We start from the raw sequence: 19,531 nt of genomic DNA, 5'->3' as shown, positions 1-19,531 counted from the left end.
TTTCCTACGAAAAAATGCTCTTGTTGGCCAACCGGTTTTTAATTCCATTTTCTTGTCGACTACTCATCAATACTCATACTCAGTCTATTTATTATCTGTGAATATAACCTTAAATGATAGCTGTCAAAACTTATCAAAATAATAAAAGAATTCATTATTGTACAATGTTAAATTAGTATTATAATTTATAAAATAATTCTATTACTTGCAATAACTAGCCACTTATTGGCATTAACCTCCAAGTTTCATTTCTACCTCAGTTATGTTATATAACCTGTGAAAACAATAACTAAACAGAAACTCGCCAAAAATAAAATGATTTACAAGTGGTGGCATAGGTGGGTTCGTAAGAAGACCAATCCTATCCCTGTCGATCAAGCCTTTCTATGGAAGCGGCGTTTCAGTATAGCTTACGGTCTGCTGGCATGGAATGCACTTGGTATAGTGATGTACTGTATGGTACAAGGAAAAACGGACTGGGCCCATTACTATGGTCTTAAATCAGACGAAGAACATAACATGCCCCCAGGTAAAACTTTCTGAATGATGGTTTCTATTATAAAACTATCTCTGTAATCCACAGGACATCTATCTATACCAAATTTCATCTAATTTTATTCAGTGGTAACTGAGGGACAGAGTTCACAGAGTTAATCTCACTTCTTGGCAAGATTAACAGCAGCAGTTAACCGTTTAATGTACGTCATATAAAATTATTTGTTTAAATTTTAACTTTAATAGCTGTCAATAAACTTAAATATTATAACTGCAACATTATGGCTGCATGTGTGGTCAAGGGGCATATGCAGATATGTTTTTCAGATGCATGGGCAACCTTTATCCGGGGTATTAAAAAAATATTAATTGACTAGTGTAACATATTTTGTTTACAGCAATTTGTTTTATGTATTTTTCAGGGAGAGCATGGGCTAACACACTTGGAATAAAAAATGCTAAAGTATATAGAGTGGCAGGGTTTAAAAAAGTAGATGAGTATGACATAGTGGAGGGAGAAGAAGTGAGAACAAAAACACCGGAAAATTCTACTGGATCGGAACTGTTAGCAGAATAGAAATGTTAATTGATATTAAAAAATAATGTAAATAAAATAGTTTATTATTAATTATAAATAGTTTTATTCTTAAGGCTTTAGTTAGTGTATTTCAAAATAGAATAAATTTATTTTCACTTGAAGCATCAGCTAAAAGCCGATAAATTGACAAAAAAGATACATCATTTTGGATCACAGATCAACAAGGCAAAAGATTATTAATTTGATAAGTCTATAATATTAACAATTTGAATGTGCATGGCATGCTATAGCATGCCGTCTCCTTTCAATTTCTTGTAACAGGGCAGACCTGGAACATACAATGAAAACATTTAGGTCCATGTTTCACAGCACAACACAGATGACTTTTAAAAAGTCTAATTGCTTTTTCTCTGGTACATCTAACATTAGTAATTTAGTTTTGATATTGGGTAGTAGCCGCGCGCTTTAGTTGACATTTTTGGCGGTCAAAGGGTTTAATACTGACAAAAATACCTAGATCACACAATCAAAGAATTCCCAGTTGTTACTAGTGGTAACAACTGGGAATAACTACATAGTATAAAACAAAGTCGTTTTCCACTCTGTATGTACGTCTGCCCATATGTATGCTTAGATCTTTAAAACTAGGCAACGGATTTTGGTGCGGTTTTTTTAATAGACAAGTGATTCAAGAGGAAGGTTTATATGTATAATTTGTAAAGGTTTTGTGTAAATTAGTCGAACTACCCGTGCAAAGCCGGGGTGGGTTGCTAATTCTTTAATAATCTGATCCAACGAAGGCCCTGTGGACCGTCTACTTGTACTTTGTTTATGTAATCCTACTTGTTTCATACTTCCATATACTTCTGAAAATGCTAGGAAGCAATTTTTGTTTGATACTGTAGGTTATTCCCACTAGTTACCAGTTTGCCAGTGGTAACAACTGAGAAGAATAATTCCCAGTATTAGTAAATAGTAACAATGGTGGTGGTGGAGAATTTTTATTCTCAGTTGTTATTGTTACCACCTAAATATTTTAATGTTAAATACTGACAAAAATACCTACTTAAAGAGTGGGTTATTTACATCCGATTCGGTAAACTGTTCTAACACTGAACAATAAAATTTATAAGTTTTTTCGTACACATAATTATGAGCACAATACTTCTACACTAATCCGTTTAACAATATAGCCTTGAACAGCAAACAATTTTTTAATTTTTACACACAGATTACTGAATCACCTGTAGACGTAAAACATTCCCTTTCCATTTTATCTCTAGGTATTTTTATCAGTATTGAACATTACAATATTTTAGTGGTAACTACTGAGAAAAATAATTCCCAGTAGTTATCACCAACTTACTTTGGTGGTAACAATTTTTTTCTGACTTGTTCTCAGTGGAAGGCTAAAAAATTCTCAGTTGTTACCACTGGTAACAACCTGGTGGTAACTAGTGGGATAAACTCAATATTATTTTAAGGATTGTCTTAAAAATTTGTTACAGTTTAAGATATTTACGAAAAATGGTTAAAATTTACTTGCCTGTAATGTTCATATTTCATAACAATGAGCTGCAGCTCTTGCTTATACAAGCGCGTCAGCATATCTGAGTAGCAGTCCAACTCACTCAACCGGAACATGTTCCAACGTAACTTGTGGTCCATTTCTGGGTCAGCTGTAACATTATTTTTGTTACTACTAGTACTGTGCACTTTAAAGCATTAGAATTTTAGAATAAACTAATGCAAAGAACTTTTATTATTATCTGGGACTGGGATACTATTACACTCAAGACTGGTTGGGATTAGTGTTGTGGATTTAAGCTTTGAGGCGTAAACTACAAGACTTGAGTCGCGACTGCTGAGCCTTGAAGCCTCGAACCTTAAAGCCTCGGAACCTTAACGACTCGAACTAAGAGTTCGTGTTGCTGCTTACGAGCAAAGAAACCTCGAGTCTTTTGGCCTCAAGCTTTAAAGCCTCCTAAGCTTTGAAGGTTTAAGTCTGTAAGGTTTTTAGCAGTAAAGGTTTGGAGCAAAAAGTAAAAGCTTTTAACAAATAAGATCGACCTATGCTATAGGGTAGGGTGAAATTTAATACGTTTTTGTGAAATAGGGAAAAACAGAAAAAGATAATTATGACTTATCGCGTTTTTAGAGTTCCGTATAGTCAACTAGGAACCCTTATAATTTCGCCATGTCTGTCTGTCTGTCTGTTTTTTTAAATACTTTTATTTTTATTTCTTATGACTCACTCATATAGGACGGAACGGAACGGGAATTTTTTTAAATATAGTTTCATAAAAAATGTATCTGGATGTACATGCGCAACGGAATCACGGTTCTAAATGGTCCACCCTGTATAAGCTGCAGGCAGTAAATGCGTTAACTGATGTTAAATTACTATTCCGATATAGATAGGTATATTACAATATTCGTAAATTCTCTACACAAAAATAATTTCTGCAAAGAGAGCTCAACATATGAGCTCTAAGCTTGACACAAGCTTTTAAGGTTCGGGGGCTGAGCTTAAGTTAAAAAGCTAGAGTTCCCTATGAGGCCCGAGTCTTAAAGACTTCATTTTGACAAGTCTAAAAAGTTTGAGTCGTTAAGGTTCTAAACCGCTTTGTGAGCAAACCTTTAACGCTCTAGCTTTCAAAGCTTGAGCCTTAAAAGGTTCGCGAGTCGTTAAGGTTCAAAAGTCTTAAAGACTAGTCTTTTAACAACACTAGTTGGGATACTTTACACATTGTCAAATTACCAGCAAATTATAATAATTTGACAACCAATTTATTGAAATTGAAAATATTTATTTCAGGCACAGATCCCATATAGTGTTGTGTTAGTATAAAATTTAACCTTGTTGATATGTACGGATCTGATAGTACTGATATCCATGTTTATATTTATTACCAATTCCAGTAAGAGCTTTTATCAGTCTACTTCTATTGTATAGGACTTAGTCCATAGATTGCCATATTACATGTCCTATAATATAATTTTTATTTAAATAAATATGAAAATTAAACCTTTTGAATAGACAATAAGCCAATGCGGAATCTCTTCTAGCAAATAAGGCGGCACCAACGTCGGCACATACGGGCTTACTAAATAACATCCCCCAACTAAGCAAGGGTGTGCATACGTTCGCTGGTGAGTAATTTCACTGTAACAGAAAAATATTCATTTGTCATATTCTGAAACGCATCTTGTATTTTATTTTAGAAAGTGCCTTTCTTTAAAGAAAGTAAATATTTGTCAGCTTTAGTGGTGGGCCATTGAAATTAGACCAAAGAACCTTGATTATTTTTTCAGTCAGAGTGGTTAGGACACGCTTTCCATGTTTTGCCCTAGTGTGTGGTCAGGGTGTAATGGGTGTTATAGATATAGTCCTAACTCACTTGAAATAATAGACGCCGTGATGAGTGGACACTTTCTGCCACGGCTGAGGCACACTTTCAAGCGGGTGCGTCCAGTGGGTAGTTTGAGTGTTGTGGTCCATGTAGTAGCGACGTCCGCGCAGCGTGCGGTCCGCCGACCAGCCCGGCGGAAGTGGCAGCTCCTCTTCTGTACCTATTTACAATCAAATATATACGAATTCCAATCAAAAAGACTGGGGCGTGTTTTACTAGTTAAAGGAATCTCAACCTTCAATGCGGTAGTCCCACGCGCTAACTACTGCATGTAAACTTTTTTCGCTGCCATTTAAATATAATTAAGGGAAATAAATAGTTCCTGTGTAGAAAGTGCAAATTTCTTTGACTCTAATAAGACCAGTCTTATTAGTCAAGTCGTTTGTTTCAACAAGCATGCTTCAGTAATAGGCCTAGCACAGGAGCGGCCCGACAGTATCTCGCCCGTGAGATAGACTTCCCGTCCCTCTCTAATTAATACAGTTAGAATAAAACCGGTAGTCTATCTCGCGGGCGAGATACTGTCGCGCGGCTCCTGTGCTGTGCTAGGCCTATTACTGAAGTATGCTTGTTCAAAGAAACAAACGACTTGACTCTAATAAGACTTCTTTAGGTACCAGATTTGTGACTATACAACATGGTTATAATTATAAACCCATTAACAAGAAGAATATAAGGTAAAGAAAACAAAAAACTATAATTTATTAATAGGTACCTGGTGTAGTAGTAATAATGCTGCTTCCATGAGCTTTATTGTTGTATGGAAGCACGGACGTGTTCACGTAATTGGAGTAAATAGGTGACGATTGGCTTCCCACAGTGTATGCTGCAATAACAATGAATCACCATTAGTCAGCCTGTTTCCAATGCATTAACTTCCTTTTAAATATTGTAGTCATTTGAGAGGCAAAGTTTTATTACTGCTACTGGTATTGTTAAATACTATGAGACTAGAGTGATTTATTGCACCTAGACTAGAGCATAAAAAGCTTATCTTTTTAAACTATAACGTCATATTTGCGCTCTACAAAATTATACTCCGGATATATTTTCTTATATTTGTGACCGCCTTTGTAAAATTATGGTAAAATGTTAGTCTGAAGTTTGTCTTCTTTTTTCAACCAACCCTTTTTTTTTTATAGTGGGTCCTTGCTATGGATATCCCGGCCTATGTCAGGCGTGGCTCACTCTGCGATTTCGTCGCGTCGTTACAAGTACATGCGGCCTACACCAATTTTGGTGTCTAGACATAGTAGTTGCCGCGCACCGCTACGGAACGGACGCCTGCTCGCGCTCGCGCTTGTGCCACCTAGCGGTCATATCTGTCGTAATAGACGCGTTTTGTTAGAGAGTGGCCCTTCTGTACCAAGTACTATTATTTATTCTGTGCCTATGTCTTCATACTTCCAGTCAGCACAAATGTAAAGTATGGAGGTTAGATGACAGCCGCGGTATGCTGGATTTGCGAGACCCATACTGCTGCTGCTGACCTGCCTGTCTTCATACTTACAGTCGGTACAAGTGTGAAGGATGGAGTGCGGCGACGGCGGGTGCGGGGGGTGCAGGCGCGGGGTGAGGCTGAGGTTAGGTGACAGCCGCGGTATGCTGGACTCGCGAGACCCATACTGCTGCTGCTGACCTGCCTGTCTTCATACTTACAGTCGGTACAAGTGTGAAGGATGGAGTGCGGCGACGGCGGGTGCGGGGGGTGCAGGCGCGGGGTGAGGCTGAGGTTAGGTGACAGCCGCGGTACCCATACTGCTGCTGCTGACCTGCCTGTCTTCATACTTACAGTCGGTACAAGTGTGAAGGATGGAGTGCGGCGACGGCGGGTGCGGGGGGTGCAGGTGCGGGGTGAGGCTGAGGTTAGGTGACAGCCGCGGTATGCTTGGACTCGCGAGACCCATACTGCTGCTGCTGACCTGCCTGTCTTCATACTTACAGTCGGTACAAGTGTGAAGGATGGAGTGCGGCGACGGCGGGTGCGGGGGGTGCAGGCGCGGGGTGAGGCTGAGGTTAGATGACAGCCGCGGTATGCTGGACTCGCGCGACCCATACTGCTGCTGCTTTTGCTGCTGTACCTGCCCAATAAAAACAATATATGTTAAATAAACTACCTGGAATTATCTACTAGAGATCCAACAGATAAGATATCATCCATCCACTTTCTATTAGTATCTGCACTATCTAGTTGGCAAAATAATGCGAATTGGGATTATTACTTGGCTTACCTGATACTGTATCTGTCAATATACAGTATCGCTGTTTTGGCATGATCTGTAATAATTGCCAAAAAACAGCTGTATTTTTTGGTGTTTTCATATTTATACATATAAGCTGATGTATTATTAGAATAATCAGAAGTTATGTCAGATATTTACTCTCAATATTAAGGCGAATGGTTATCTGTTGAATCTTTAATAAAAACTATGAATTCAAATGCACTGACAACTTTTATACACAGATGTAAGAAGGTACATGATTAAAATCAAATGTTAAATTACCTGCTGCTGGTTTTGGTATATGGGGTCCTCTTGCTGATGCCTATAGTATCTGTGGCTGGTCTGTCTACTGAATGAGTCATCTATTTCATTAAGCATGGAATGGGAAGCCTACAAACAAGTACAAGTCTAAGCTGAACTGCACAAAATGAACAAAACACATCAAAACAAATAGTGAACATAAACAAAAGAAGCTATAAAATCATTTTAATTACCAAATTAGAATCTAAGAAGCACTGGGAATTGTAATTACTTGAAGAGCTGGCGGAGTCGCTGGTGGACAAACTAGCAAATCTGAAATGATCATCATAATTATATATTTATTACCATGTATTTTTATTTTTATTAGAGACTGCTCACATCACTAGGTAACAAACAATCTGCCTTATGATCATATGTGTGCTAACTCTGGGCACAAACACTAGTGATGTTTATTATTAAAGTTGATTACCTTAAGAGGCTTGATATTACACATGATATTGAACCAGATTTTCAATTACTTTAATAATAAACATCACTTTAGTATTTGTGCCCTGAGTTAGCACACATATGCTTATGATATAACTAGTAATTATTGATGATAAGATTGTTTGTATGTTGTTGTCAACTTGATTATGTATGATTGCTAAATAAATGTTTGGTTTAGATTTTTTTATATGCAATACATATTAATCAACAGTTAAGAAAAGAGTAAACAAAAAGAATATATCACTATGTTAAGAGTAAAGAGATCTACTGAGATTAGGTATTATTACCTATACGTTTTAAAAAGAAAAAATCCAGCAAGATGTTTAAGCTAGAGTTAGACCAAGAAAAGTCTGAATGTCAAGCTTCTATGAAATTATGACATCTAAATAACACTTACACTGCGTGTGCTATCAAAATCGTTGCAGACTTACATTGGTCTAACTCTACTGAGTATGCAACAGAAACAAAACTACATATTCAAGTCTTTAGAATTTGTAATAACTATGAATATCATGTAAATGCCCCATTGCTGGGCAGTCCCTCTCATTGAAGATAGGGATAGAGAGTCCTACTTTGTTAACTAAGTAAAATATTGTAAGACAAATTTATTGTTGTTAATTAACAAGTTTTGATGTTAATTGCCTATTTCCTACCTGTGTGCTAAATTTGGCACTGACTCGCTAGGCGTATATTTGCCTGCGTGACCGCTCATGGTCTGCGACTTGCCAAATTTGTTTTCGTGACTGCTGGATACTCCATCGCTCGCCCCAAACGGCTGGCTGCGCGGGCGCCTATTGTGACCCGTAGTCCACACATTTATAACTAAAACAATGCATTCGCAATTAGTTACTCTCAGCATCAGTCAAAATACAAAAAATAATAAAATTGTTGTTAATACATACCTAACAAAATTATTTATTTCACTAGAAACAAAAGATGATCTAACTAAAACTTACTTGGTAAATCTGGCGGTGTATCCTTCTTGATGTATTTCCCAACAACGCCTTCATTTACTGTTTTTTGGCCTTTTCTGGATATCATACTGGATATGTATAACTTAAAAATTAATCTTATTTTTATAAATAATTAAGAAACAGACATATCACAGACTTTCATGAAAATTATAGGTGAATATTGGGTGAATATAAACAGAACAGAAAATCATAATTGACAAAATAAAATACAGATTGTTACAGATAAACAAATCTTGTAAGGAAGTATGCAGTTAATTCAGAATTCAGATATAGAAGAAATAAAATAAAATGCCAGTATACCAACATCAGTGTGAAATGACACTTACCCAGAACGGATATCCTAATGGGGTTGGCAACTGTCAAAGGTTTGCAGAGATGGCGCTTGGGCCAACCCCATTGATGTTGTGACATTCATGTAGATACAAAACATGAATCTAGTATAACTGGATCGGTCACGAGGAGTGGGGGAAAATGACCGAACGGGATAGTCTTATGTATCTTTCAGTAGGAGTAGCAGAGAAAGCGCTGTTATTGTTTGTCCTTGTCATAGTTTCACTTTTCCACCGCTGCCACAACCGAGGTTGTGGCAAACAAATAAGTACGTGACATGTCATGTTTGTTCGTTGCTTGTTTAATTATCGTTGTTTTGTATGAAATTGTGCTTTCTCTTATGAAATATAGTGATGGTCAGCGTTTTGAATGCTTGAACTTTGATAAAATACTGGTGAATTGTTCTGTAATCGGCTGTAATAGCCGCTCTGAGCAAAAATATGAGATCATAACCTTGCACACGTAAGTACGGTATTTTACACCTTCCTCTTAACGCAATATGTGAGAATAACATCGTAAAATTACGTTACACTCAAAGCAATGTAGAATCAAACGATTTCAATAAAAATATCACAATTATTTACGCAAATTAACAAAACATTATTTGTAAAATTATCCGCCCAAATTACGTAGGTAGGTAAGAGTCTGAGGTCAGCCATTTATAAACTTCTTCTTAATTTAGCTGCATAACAATCATGTTAGGGATACCAGATGAAAATATCATAATTTTATGGGTAATTTTGACCTCGAAGTTTTTTCGTACTTCTAATTCCAAAAAATAAATAAACAAATGTTGTGAAGATTAAATGTGGTGTACATTAATTGGTCTGATTGCGATTTGTGATTTCTTTAAATTAAAACCCATAATACATTTTATTTTACGTTTTATTTACTAAACATGTTTAGTTTTGTACCACCTGCGCGAATTATAGGAGGTATTTCATTGTTTATACGCCTAAAAAGAACGGCCCATTGACATTTTATTTAACAATTTTTTAATACCGTTAAACAAGCTAACTTTGCCTCCAGGGTAATCGCCCCAACGTGATATCAAATATTGGGGTAATTTTTACCAATATGGTATCCCCACGTTTATGACGTCATCTATGTCTATCCCTTACGGGCGCACGCGTATAGCTGGTCTATGTAATGCTAGGTCTATGATACAAAACAATACAATAAAAAATATAATAATAAAATGTTATGAGTAAGCTATTGATATGCTGTGCCCTTACAGGGTCCATGTGAGACATTGTATATTATAATTTACATCTATACTGTACCATGTTTGCAATAAAGAATTATGAATTATGAAAAAAACTATAGTTGGTCCAACTAAATTGTCAGTAAATAAGAACAAAAATAACTATACTCATCCTTTTCTTTTGGGTGCTAGTACTTGTGTAAGACAAAGATAGTTTGATTCTCTCTGGCTATGTTTGAAACAGGTCAGTCCTTTGACAAACTATATATCGATTATAAAGAAGCGATTCTATACACGTGCGAATGCGTTCAAATTATGAAAACGTCAAATGTCAAATAAAAGTTCTGGTAGTCGCGGGCAAGTTAATAATACTAACCTTTTTTTTAAATCTTCCTAGTTCCTACACTTTTGGATTTAATTACTAGGATATTGTGAGTGAAATAAAAGGCTTTAGTAAAATATTACTTGATTTATTTTAATTGATGATTAGAGCTAGTATTGTGTTTTCTTTAGCAAGACTGGTCGTAACATGAATCTTGTTTTACAGAAGTTTAACGGCTGGAGAAGTTTAATTTGTTTCATTTATACAATTATAATTCATTGAAATGTTCTACTTAATTGGCTTGGGTCTCGGCGACGTTAAAGATATAACCGTGAGAGGTTTGGAGTTAGTGAAAAAATGTGATAAAGTCCTACTGGAATCCTACACGTCTATATTGACAGTAGGACATGAGGAACTGGTAATAGCCATTAAGTAATTATTACTATAGAGATGACATACCAAACAATGAAATTGTCGCAATCATAACCTGTACCACGTGATCAAAACGTCGTAAAATCATGGCGCTTACGCGTTTAGGTCGCGAGATTCACGCTCCGCTTCTATTTTTTGATGCCAAATCGGCAGTAACTCATGGCGCAAAATCATCACATCACATCTCATGGTTCACTGTGCCGGTTCTATACGTTAGTAATAATAGTTCAATGGTAATATCAGAATAATACATTGTTTTATGTTTACCTATGGCTTTATTTATATTCACTGAAAAACTTTATATAAGTTTTCAAATGTAAAAATTAAATTATTTTTAGGAAAAATTCTATGGACGTCCATTGGTATTGGCTGATCGCGAGCTCTGTGAAAGTAGTATTGATGAAATACTAAAAGAAGCAAAGGACCAACACATAGCGCTACTAGTTGTTGGAGACCCGTTGGGAGCAACTACACATATGGATATGCTGCTGCGTGCCAAAGAGCTTGGAGTGGAAACACAGGTAATCCAAAAGGTTTAGTGCTTTTAATACTATGAGTTTGTTGCATGCAGTGACTGTCTTAAGCCTTTTTTTCTAATTTAATTAATTTAGAAACCACCAGTGCCAAATTAAGACCATGCCCTGAAGTACTTTTGACCATGGTGTTCCTCTCTCCTGGGCCATCTATTAAACTTCATTGATTTGTGAGATTTTGGTGCCCTAAGCATACCACATAACATAGGCAACATACTCTAACATTTGTTGTGGAGCTCCGTTGCAGTGTTACTTTACTCTATACTTTCTATAGGCATGTGTAGAGTTGTTTCTATTAGTAAGTAGGTTTTTTTATATCTTTATTTGTTTATTGAGGGTTTTTTAACAAATGCCACCCTCATAATGGCTCTTAACCTAACGTAACCCACTTTTCTGGCAACAGTTCGTTATCTTGGGGTTCGCTGTTCTGCCGAATTTTTATGCCGAATTTAACATGATGTGGCAAGACAGGCACCCGTAATAATTACTAAAACGTGAGTTCATTTGAATATTACGAATTTAATTTTTCTGACCTGTACAAAAGACCGAATTTCTGAATACCGAATTACTAAAACGTCTTCATTTTAATATCACTAATTTCAGTTTTCCGACCTGTACAAAAGACCGAATTTTTTAATACCGAAATAAAGTAATTTCCGAATTTTCCGATCGGTTCGGATTCCGATTTTTCGGAATTTAAGAATTGGGAAAAAATTTAAGTCGTAATTTTGATATTTCCGACGTTAAAAAATCGGGATTATGAAAATGGTGGTTATAAAAATCGGGAAAACATATTTCGGAATATTTGGGTGTTCCCCCGATGAACAGCTACCACCGTATCTAGTGAATAGGGACAGTAGGTGTAGCAAAGCACCTATTTTGGCTACAGCAAGCAAACTAATAGATGGAATTTTTTGCTCACAAAATAATACTTTTTCTGGAGCTCTCAGCCTACAAAACCCACTCCCAGTAAGTGGGAGTGAAAACCCACTCCCACTTACTGGGAGTGGATTTTCAGTTTTAACACTTAAATTTTCACCAACCAACAAATCCTACGATAAGAATCATTGAACTATTATTACTAACATATAGAACCAGCACAGAGAACCAGTATTTTGCGCAACGAGTTGATGTTGTTTTGACATCAATCAAACCATAGAAGCGGAGCGTGAATCCCGCGACCTAAACGCGTAAGGACGACGTTTTGGTCGCGTTTTACAGGTTGTGATTGCGACAATTTCATTGTTTGGTATGGCTTCTCTATACATAATTAATTATGATATTAATTATGTGTACAAAACGTATAAGTGGCTTCTCTATAGTAATAATAAGGTTTCCTCATGATCTAGAAGTTTTTCTTCACCGAAAAACGAGTAGTAAATATCAAATGATTTTCGTACAGAAGTTTCACTTTCAAGTAACTAATTGGTCGTAGCCGGGGTTCGAATCCGCGACCTTTAGCTTGAAAGTCACCTTACAGCCAGGCCACCAACGCTATGAATAACTACTTATTGTCGTCAAACACGAGTATACTTTTTATTTAACTTGCCCTGTAAGTATGTTAGTGTTGGTTAAGTCTTGGAAGCTAAATTTGACCCGATTTCCGATCGAGCTGAAATTTTGCAGTAAATCGGATGTCAATGCAATATATGATGACATGGAGCTAATCTGATGATGGAGACATTGGAGACAGGTGGGTATGGGAACTCTGTTATAAAACAACTTAATTGTGTTTGGAGTTATTAGAATTGTCTCGATGAGTATTAGTTGCCTGTGGAAAGAAAAGTAGTCAGCGATAAAAGCTTGTACCATAATGCCAAAAACTTATTTTCATTATTTTTTCCAGATTGTTCACAATGCGTCTATTATGAACGCCGTCAGTTGTTGTGGACTGCAACTATACAACTTTGGGGAAACAGTTTCTATCCCATACTGGACAGAGAATTGGAAGCCAGACAGCTTCTTCGAGAAAATAGAAGCAAACTTCTCTAGAAACTTGCATACACTTTGCCTTTTAGGTAGGGAAAACTTGGTCTTATTACAATGACAATAAGGCCTAAGTTCATTGAACTATTGTTACTAGGTTATACCTTACTCTTCTCTATAGTAGTAGTTCTGTAGAACCAGCACAGAGAACCAGTATTTTGCGCCACGAGTTGTTGTCGGCCGACAACAAACTATGGAAGCGGAGCGTGAATCTCGTGACCCACGCGTATGGCCCTGGTCTGCAACGCCGTGCGCCGCGTCTGGCGTGTGAGAGAGACCACTATGGTGCATTTCCATAGTAAGCATTCGTACGTCGCGTACACCGTCACGCCGGACGCGACCTAAGGCGTTTGTTGCAGACCTTTGCGGGCCTTTGCACCATCCCACTAACCCAAAGTTAACCGGTTAAACTTGGAGTTACCATGGTTACCAATACAATTTGACACTAGGTTAACGGTTTAACCGCTTAACCCCGGGTTAGTAGGATGGTGCAAGTGGGCCTTAGAAAGTTAACAGTGATGTTCATCTTTTGATCTTATTTCAGATATAAAAGTGAAGGAGCCAACTGAGGAGTCGTTAACTAAAAAAATCCGTCAATATATGGATCCCAAGTTTATGAGTGTCAAAGAAGCAACTTCACAACTGGTTCAAATAATAGAAAACAAATCCGACACAGGTTAGTTGTCAAGAATGCGTATATTTATGTACATTGTCATCCAGTTGAACAATGATCACTAAATACATATGTACTGTTTAACTATGACGTCACTATTGTGCTGTTTCGTTATATTTTTTCATCGTAATTTTAACTTACTTTTTCCTCATTATGAAGCATAAGTTACTATCCGATTCATATCTTATTATGTAATAATTATTATAAATATTAGTTTGCTTTCTCAAATTCATATCAGTAAATATTGCATACTAAGCTGGAATTACCTTTTATTAAAACACTTCTATCAATTGAATTGGGCTACCTACCCCTAGCTTAAATCTATTGAGGTGATACAGAATACCCATGGTGTATGCTAATAAAATAATCATTGCAAATCATTTTCAGAACTAAGCAAACAGAGCACAGTGGTGGGGTTGTCGAGAGTAGGCAACCCAGACCAAAAGATAGCTGTGAAAACTTTGGAAGAGATGCAAGAGTTCGACCTGGGGCCACCGCTGCACAGCCTCGTGATCCCGGCCCCTAACCTACACCCAGTCGAGGTCGATTATCTCACGCAATTCAGATGAATCTTGTTATAAAATGAAATAAAACCATTGGTAATGGCAAGACTTGTGATTTAAGTGATATGTACGAATGTCTATAATTTATATAAGAAACATTGTAGTGAAGTAGGTAATTAATATATTTTTTGTTATTTACAATTGTATGATAAAATTCAAGATATAAACAGAATTGGAGCTGCTAATACAAGAAATAACATTATTCAAACTCATTATTGGTCCTCGAAGCTACCACAACTTATAACAAAATTATTTAAAAAATCATTAAAATAATTCTGGATCATACACGTTAAAAGGTACATTAATTATTATTTGGTCTAAGTTTCACAATTATAAATATTGAGAATAATAATTATAAGAATATACAAATAACGGAATGTGGAGATACCATACACAATGATACACCTGTCAATCGGTATATATCAAATATCTCTAGACAATAAAACTGAAAAATGGTGGGTCACATTTATAATTAATAGGTAAAGAGGCATGGCTTATATTTATTATATGGAATTTATACTATATAACACTAGGAGTTTCATTAAATTATAATTATACAGTCTTTAGACTTAGTCGTCGGGGTACATACAATATTTTAATAATATAAGACAAATTTATATGAGTCGTGCTTACTATTTGTAGAGTGAGATTACAAAATAGTGAACTATATAAATAGACATCAATGTAGAGTATTGAAATTTCAAACGGCGGAAACCTGTTGATCGTCGTCGTCGTCGTCTGGCGCGTCGTGGTAGTAGTCGAACGGTCTTGTGACGCCCTCGTGCGAGTGCGCGCGGCTCAGGCGCTCCAGGCGCGCCACGTGCGCCGCCAACGTGAACGGCGCCTGCGGCATGCGCGGCGGCGGCACCGGCCGCAGCGGCGCGCAGCCCGTGGCCGAACACGAGCCGTGCCCGCTGTCGCTCGACGTCGCCGAGCCCGTCTTGCGCAGCGGCAGGTTCACCAGCGACGTGACGCTGCTGCTCTCCGCCGACAGGTCCACCGGCAGCGGCGTGGGCGTGTCGGAATGCGAGCGCTCGTGCGCCGTGCGCGGGCAGCACATGCCGGCCCCGGGGCCGTCGCGCCGGTGCGAGCAGGGCGAGGGGCCGGGCGGCGGGCGCGGCTGGTGCGGCCGGGTCTTGGCCGGCTCCGAGAGAGCTAGGAGCTTCCTCACGGCCTGGGGAGAGGCTGCGCCGAATTTGTTGCCGGCGAAACTCTTTTTACTCTCGCTCGCCGATGATGCGCTGCTCGTCGTGGACAGGGAAGGTGAGGGGTGTCTGCGACGCGGCAGAGCGGGAGCCGGCCCGGCTCCCTCGCATTCTAGAGACAATGCGTGAAGTCGTTCCTCGTCCGTTTCCACATGCATGCGGTTAAGATACGCTTTCACGCGACGAACCATTTGTGCTTCCTCGAACATTTTCTTAGGGTTGGGTACGTTAGAAGACTTTTTCCTTCTCTTGACGGTCACTTGACCTTGTTGAACGCCGGTTGTGAGCTGATTTAATGACACCATGGCATTTGACGGAGGCTGTTTGCCCAGCTCTAGCAAAGTCAATAAGTCGTATGGGGAACTACACATGTTTGTCAGGGTTCTGACCTCTTTAGATATCATTCTTAACTTTTCGAAGTTAACCATTCCCTCCACTTTGGTGTCATTCCCCAGGTGGATAAAAGTAAGATCTTTTTTAACCACAGGATAAAATGGAATAACAGGCGACCTGCCTTGCTCGGTGGTAACTAACTGTCTGTACTTAGACATGTTCCTTGAAGGGTCCATAAGTGTTTGTAGATCATTGAACAGTTTCAAATATTTTGTTGGCAATTTTTCCCAAGTCATCCTTAATCGAGAAACGGCACCGTGGCCTAATCCTGATATTATTGCAAACATCGAGTTAAAATTTTTGCATTCTTTACAATGTCTTGCAACCTTTATGAATTGCTTTACGATTTTCGATCGCCGTACATGATTTTGTTCTGTGACTACCTCAGTAACTACCCAAAACATTTCTTTGTTAACCAGTTCGGCAAACTGTGCCAACATAGGTATTCCATACCTACTCTTTAATTCAAATAAGTCATCAACATATTCCGTACTCTCTATCTGCCTGAAGATGCAGAAGTCTTGTAGCGTTAATTGGACTGCAACTTCCACAGCATTTAGTTGCAGAAAGTGGACAACACTCTCCCTTAGGAGTTCAGGTGCCATCTCATCAGGTACTAAAGTTTCATGTATGCCATTTGTTTTCAGATAATATCTAGAACTAAGGCCAATACGCTCTGCAAGGTTTTGGAGCTGATCAGGTAATCTATGCTGTTTGATTATCCCACCTTGTGCAACTGACACCTCACACAGAGAAAAATTGGAACTAGGGTCAGTAATGCCAAACTCCTGCAAAGTCAGCATCACAACTTCTCTGGCTGTGGTCTCTTTGTGTACTAACAGATATTTGCATGTCTGATCAGCTCTGTACACTTTAAGAACATGCTCAGGGTGATCAGATAATTGATACTCATCATAACAAATTGATATTAAATCTGGGTTACTGTGAGAATTATAAAATGAAGTACTACTATTTGCCTTGTTTAGTGATTCAGAGTTAGAAAGAACACTATCATCAGAGTGCAAACCATCAGTAATTGTGTTTTTAGGTAGAATGATTTTCATTAAAGCCTTTTGCAATCTTCTTTTGGGACCAAGAGTCATAAATCCCTTTTGTGGTTCCTTTTTTATGCTTAATTGTTGTGGCTTTTTGGTTGGAGATGGAAAAACAGGTGTTAATGTGATTGGATCGTCACTCAGGAGTTCTGCTGTTGATAATCGCGCCCGTGGATCAGTTTGCCAACAACGTACCATATTGGTAGCAGTACCTCTGTGTCTTGGTGGATTATCGGGCATGACAAGCATTTGTTTAAATACTAATAAATTACTTTTTACTGTAATGCTTAGATGTGTTGATCCTGTTATTATCTCCATAGCTTTTGCATTGCTAACATGCCGAAAAGATTGGCCATTTACTTCAATAACCTCATCACCTCTTTTAAGCCCAACTTCTTCAGCTTTTGAATGTTTCTCCACCTTAAGGATAAAAATACCATAGCCTCTCTCATATCCACCAAGAATACTGAAGTTCAAAGGGTCATCTCTCGAGGGTCGCGATAGTGTTACGCTCCTAGTTCTAGCCTTAGCAGAACATGCAATATTAAGTAATCTTAATTGGCTTTCCATCTTTTCTTGCTCCAAAACAGATTCAAATTGCTCTAAGAAATCCATCATTGTTGGATCCGTCTCAAAGTCTGTAAAATGATTATTTACCCAAAGAAGGACAACCCGTGTCACTTTGTCACGAACTGAAGGTTCTGAGAACCAGGCAAGAAGTTGTTTGGCTACTACTAGAGGACTTTCAATAAATGTTCTATGAGTCAACAGGAAATCTTCAACATAAGTTGAATCACTAGAATTGTCCTCAATTAACTGTAGCATAAGATGTTCAGGTGTGCCTCTAATGACTACATGTCCTCGTTGATGCCCTGATTCGCCTGCAGCCCCTCTGTATTCTGTCACCAACACCACCACACCATCAACCTCATGCCTTCTTATATTTTCTTCTCCTTGATGTAAAATTCGATAGTAATCTGTTTGTGTAATGCAGACAAATTGGCAGTCATCACATTTTGTGGTCATTACTCCTCTGTGATACAATTTTTCCATGGTTGCTTCAGCCATCCCAAAACTGTCTCCAACATTGAGATGCTCAATATCACCATTTTGATGTTGTATTTCAACATGACCATTAATAAGAACTGACCATGAGTCATGCTCTTCTCCATCATTCATCACAATAGTCTCAGCTTTCTCTACAACAGCAAAAACCATTACAGCACATAGTGCTCTACGTACAGTCAATGTCATGTTTGTGAATGCTTTTAAGTGTTGTGTGAATTCCAAGAGAATCTCAACATCTTCTTCAGATCTTTCACTGGGATCTTTTTCAAGGCATTCCCGAACAGCATCACGGACTGTTAGACTATCCATAGACTCTTCCAGATCTTCTTCTTCATCGGAATCCACAATGGACTCGAGGAGCCCAGATAGGTCCACCTCCATGTCCATGTCGAGTGAGCTGTGCACCGAGGTCATTGTGTCACTGCCACTGTATGCTGAGCTAGTGTCACTCGCGTTGGAACACTTTAGTGTGTGGGGATACAGCTCTGGACTGTGACGGCCTCCACGCCCACCTCTCAACATTGTGAAGTTTAGCCTGTCCTTACTGAAGTCCAGCTTCTGAAACAAAATAAATACAACAATCTGTGTTATAAACGTCCTATGTGTATATAGAGCACTGTAGTTTATGTACTTTTCGCATGGAAGTGATAACGAAATTGGTAAATTGGTAGTAATTCACTTGTCCAGTTTTCATCGTCATAATAATATAAATAGCGCGTATTCAATTGAAGAGCAAAAATGTTTCGTTTCCATTCAACGCTGCATAATGTATGATTGTATCTCAATTGAAAAAGAGTACAGGCACAAAAAATGTCCAATATTCATGACTTCGACTATCACTACTGGATTTTAATGCAACCACTGTCCTATTCATTCATCTATGCAATGCGTCCCGATAGCACACAGTAAAACTGATGTAATCGTTGTTGATTGTTTCTAAATTCAAACTTAAACAATAGATACATGTTCATATAAACAGTAAAGTAATCAACGTATTCGATACCTTCACAATTTCTATTTATTTTGCATTCATGGCGGAACTGTCAGTGCTTCCATGTTGCTTTCTAACTGATTAGTTTTCACCACCACCCAAGGAGATTATTTTAACACTCTCACAGCACTTTGCACAAAAACTGTTTATTTCACTGAACCACAATCAATTATATGTTCGAAGTAATTTTGCGTTCAAATGAAGATAATCTGACAAATTCTTTAAAATAGAAAGCAACTTTCGTAGTTAATTCCAATGTCCACAAAGCGGAATAACATCAATGACGAGTTTGACGACAACCAATTTAGTCTATGGTGTACGATTACGTAATTTGGCCTACTGCCATAAAATTAAATTAAAATGTGTATTGTAGGTTTAATTTTTGAA

General features: G+C 38.0%; 4 protein-coding genes across 5 annotated transcripts; 2 read left to right on the top strand and 2 right to left on the bottom strand.

Annotated features, from left to right (window-relative positions):
- Nucleotides 1–275: 275 nt before the first annotated feature.
- LOC134748474 (uncharacterized) lies at nucleotides 276–1,130 on the top strand. The gene is made up of 2 exons (XM_063683275.1): nucleotides 276–529; nucleotides 918–1,130. Exons 1-2 carry the CDS (start codon nucleotides 316–318, stop codon nucleotides 1,070–1,072), a joined length of 369 nt encoding a protein of 122 aa, XP_063539345.1. The 5' UTR covers nucleotides 276–315; the 3' UTR covers nucleotides 1,073–1,130.
- On the bottom strand, nucleotides 1,113–8,563 carry LOC134748475 (protein salvador homolog 1). The gene is made up of 10 exons (XM_063683276.1): nucleotides 8,372–8,563; nucleotides 8,069–8,237; nucleotides 7,163–7,241; nucleotides 6,951–7,058; nucleotides 6,389–6,527; nucleotides 5,162–5,272; nucleotides 4,435–4,606; nucleotides 4,063–4,199; nucleotides 2,580–2,712; nucleotides 1,113–1,361 (listed from the first exon to the last, which is right to left on the bottom strand). The coding sequence occupies exons 1-10, from the start codon at nucleotides 8,454–8,456 to the stop codon at nucleotides 1,292–1,294; spliced, it is 1,203 nt and encodes a 400-aa protein (XP_063539346.1). The 5' UTR covers nucleotides 8,457–8,563; the 3' UTR covers nucleotides 1,113–1,291.
- Nucleotides 8,564–10,242: 1,679 nt separating this feature from the next.
- LOC134748156 (diphthine methyl ester synthase) lies at nucleotides 10,243–14,478 on the top strand. The gene is made up of 6 exons (XM_063682865.1): nucleotides 10,243–10,354; nucleotides 10,471–10,663; nucleotides 11,016–11,198; nucleotides 13,057–13,228; nucleotides 13,741–13,872; nucleotides 14,257–14,478. Exons 2-6 carry the CDS (start codon nucleotides 10,529–10,531, stop codon nucleotides 14,436–14,438), a joined length of 804 nt encoding a protein of 267 aa, XP_063538935.1. The 5' UTR covers nucleotides 10,243–10,354; nucleotides 10,471–10,528; the 3' UTR covers nucleotides 14,439–14,478.
- Nucleotides 14,479–14,536: 58 nt separating this feature from the next.
- On the bottom strand, nucleotides 14,537–19,437 carry LOC134748155 (rap guanine nucleotide exchange factor 2). 2 transcript variants are annotated; one of them, XM_063682863.1, is made up of 2 exons: nucleotides 19,157–19,437; nucleotides 14,537–18,711 (listed from the first exon to the last, which is right to left on the bottom strand). In XM_063682863.1, the coding sequence occupies exon 2, from the start codon at nucleotides 18,673–18,675 to the stop codon at nucleotides 15,133–15,135; it is 3,543 nt and encodes a 1,180-aa protein (XP_063538933.1). In that variant the 5' UTR covers nucleotides 18,676–18,711; nucleotides 19,157–19,437; the 3' UTR covers nucleotides 14,537–15,132. The 2 variants fall into 2 exon arrangements, with proteins under 2 accessions (XP_063538933.1, XP_063538934.1); XM_063682864.1 differs by having other exon boundaries at nucleotides 14,537–18,708.
- Nucleotides 19,438–19,531: the final 94 nt, after the last annotated feature.

This window comes from Cydia strobilella, chromosome 16, assembly GCF_947568885.1.
Source record: "Cydia strobilella chromosome 16, ilCydStro3.1, whole genome shotgun sequence".
In the NCBI taxonomy this organism is placed as follows: Eukaryota; Metazoa; Arthropoda; class Insecta; order Lepidoptera; family Tortricidae; genus Cydia; species Cydia strobilella.
Note: the sequence above shows the minus strand (reverse complement) of the source record. Positions and strands in the feature narration are given on the sequence as shown.